This window comes from Protobothrops mucrosquamatus, unplaced genomic scaffold, assembly GCF_001527695.2.
Source record: "Protobothrops mucrosquamatus isolate PMUCROS unplaced genomic scaffold, P.Mucros_1.0 scaffold315, whole genome shotgun sequence".
In the NCBI taxonomy this organism is placed as follows: domain Eukaryota; kingdom Metazoa; phylum Chordata; class Lepidosauria; order Squamata; family Viperidae; genus Protobothrops; species Protobothrops mucrosquamatus.
The window spans coordinates 148,198-150,752 of NW_015386655.1; the positions used below are offsets into that span (position 1 = coordinate 148,198).

The 2,555-nt window shown below is 51.0% G+C and overlaps 1 protein-coding gene across 1 annotated transcript in view; it reads right to left on the reverse strand.

Annotated features, from left to right (window-relative positions):
- Positions 1 to 2,429, reverse strand: part of PLXNA3 (plexin A3) — a 60,794-nt gene extending 58,365 nt beyond the window's left edge. The window contains exons 1-2 of the mRNA XM_015815120.2: positions 1,257 to 2,429; positions 740 to 922 (exon numbers count right to left, since the gene is read on the reverse strand). Coding sequence (XP_015670606.2) covers positions 740 to 922; positions 1,257 to 2,429 — 1,356 coding nt within the window. The remainder of the gene's footprint in view (positions 1 to 739; positions 923 to 1,256) is intronic.
- Between the last annotated feature and the right edge of the window lie 126 nt (positions 2,430 to 2,555).

Sequence of the window (2,555 nt, forward strand, 5' to 3'; positions counted from 1 at the left end):
TCCTTACCCCAGCTCCTGCCAACCTAGTAGTGTGAAAGCATGCAAATGTGCATAGATAAATAGGTATCACTTTGGTGGGGAGGAAACAACACTCTGTGACATCATGCTGGCCACATGACCACAGAAATGTCTTTGCACAATCGCTTTCAATGGCCTTGAAACAGAGATGAGCACTGCCCGCTATAATTTTGGCAATGACTAGTGGAGTAAAATCTGCAGGGACTCCTTTACCTTTACCTTTACTTTTACCTTCTGTATGCAAAGTGTGTGCCCTGTCATTGCGTCACCTATGAAGCTTTTTGGGAGGATTATAAGAGAGAGGAGGAAAAAGACATATGCTGACATGTAGCAGGAAAATAAAGTTTGATCCAATTGCTCCCTTAAAGAAAATAATATTACTCAGCCCACCCCACCATTACTCATATTTTCAGCCCATTCTAAACAAAGCTCTTAAATAAATGGTTTTGCAGATAGGGCTTCACTGCTGCTAAGCTTCTTTACTCATCTTTCGCTCAGAGCACAGATGGTGATGATGTATACTGAGACACAGCCATGTCACCAACTGGGGACAAACAAAAGTTTCTTTAGTTCTACTGGGAGGTAAGTAGAAATACTGGGGAAATGAACGCCCTCGAACATTTGTATGCACTCAGCCCTTAGTCATCATCTTCATCCTCCCACTGATTCTTTCCAGGTTCTACCCCAAACCCTTTCCCAGGCACCAAGAAGAACATCTGACCTTCTTCAGGTTGCCAGCACGGGTTCCAATGAAGACGACTGAATGGCCACTATAGGTATAAGCAGCAACACTGGCCATGCCCTCGGTCTGTTCCTGAAGCAACGGGCGTCCCTCGATGACCTGCAGCCCTCCTAGGGGTTGGTTCAGTACCAACCCACAGAAATTGCCATTGATCTGCATGGGCTAGAAAGACGCAAAAAAAGGGGACATGAGGATCAACATCACACGGGAATGAGTAACTTAGGTACACAGCGTTATCCAACAAGCCCCATCTCTGTGTATATTACTCAGATACTTATGCCCCAGTTATCAAAGTAGGTCATTAACCAGAAGGGCCCGAACAAAAGTTCCCAGATTTAAGCTGCAGTCATGGGATAAGATAAGAGCCGAGAGCAAAGAAAAAGAAAGGCAATTTCCAAAGGTCAGGATGGCTGGGATTCTTATTTTAGAAAGGAATGGAAATGGGCAATTATTAGGTAGGAAGTGAGGAAGCAGAGACTGCTCGATAGTGTAATACCGTGTTGATGCAGGGCAACTCTTTGTTGAGAAGCCACGGTAGAGAGAGCCGCCCTTCACCACGGTAGCATGACTGGATACGCTCACGGATGCGCTGATTGACTTCATCCAGCGTGAAAAGGCAGAGCAGGCTCTCCCGGGGTGGTGCTGCTCTGTTCTTCTGGCCTTGCGAGAAGGCGGCATAAAGCACATCTTGCCCTTCTGCAATGCCCAGCGACTGGGCCAATTGTCTGCCGGCTTTGGCCAGCTGAGCCGCTTGCACCAGACGGTATTCCACCCCGTCCTTGGAGCAGCCCAGAGGAAACTCCACGTAAGAGTAGAACTCTGTGTCATTGGCACACAGGCGCACAATCTTGGATGAAAAGAAGCGCTCCCCACCCGTCACACCAGGCCCAACGGGACCTCCAGCAGGCTCGAGAGGCGTCTGAGCAGTGTCAAGCTGCAAAGTGAGGAAGTACACAAAACCGCCAGACACAAAGGCAGACACGTAGTAGATGTCAAAGGCAGGGTAGAGCGAGAGAGTGTCAGAAGGAACCTTGATTTGGGAAGAGACAAACTCATCCTGATATACCAGGCTGAACATCTCTGGACTGGTGGCATCAGGAGCAAGCCGGCGGCTGGAGAGTGTGGGGAAGTACTCCGAACGCCCTCCGATTGAAGTGCCCACAAAGAACTGGCTGGGCTCTCTCAGCTGCTCCACAATCACACCAACCATGGCGTCTGGTTCACGCCCCCCTGAAAGGTAGTGCTCTTTGCGCTGGTGAGGCTCCCCTAGTTTGGCCAAGTCGTCCAGCCGCAAGAGCTGGCACACTCCCTGCCAAACGCTGCCGCAAGCCACGAGACGGTTGCCAGCATAGTCAATCAGAAGCAGCTTGTTGACATTGTCAGCAGGGGACAGCCGGTGGGCACAGAGCCGGACGCCTGGGGGAGGGTAGCATCTGGGGTCATCCGGCACTGGCCCCGTGGTGTGAGACCGTAGCTGGGTCAGGTTGGCTGAGAGCTTGTAGATGCGGTTGACGGCACCCAAGTAGACCTCCCCTGTCTCATGGTGCACAGCCAAATGGGTGAGGGCCATGTCCGGGACAGTGAAGACAACACGGGTGCCCCAAACAGGGGGTGGCCAGGAGAGCAGGACACCAGCTATGATGGTGACGGGAAGGAGCGGCCACCACATGATCACTGGGGAATTGCCTGGGATCAGGCAGGGCCAGGCACAAGCAGATCATTCAGCCTGCAAGGGAGACAGAGATTAAGATCCAGCTTCAATGTGCATTGCAAGTGAAAAAGAGAAAAAAAAATA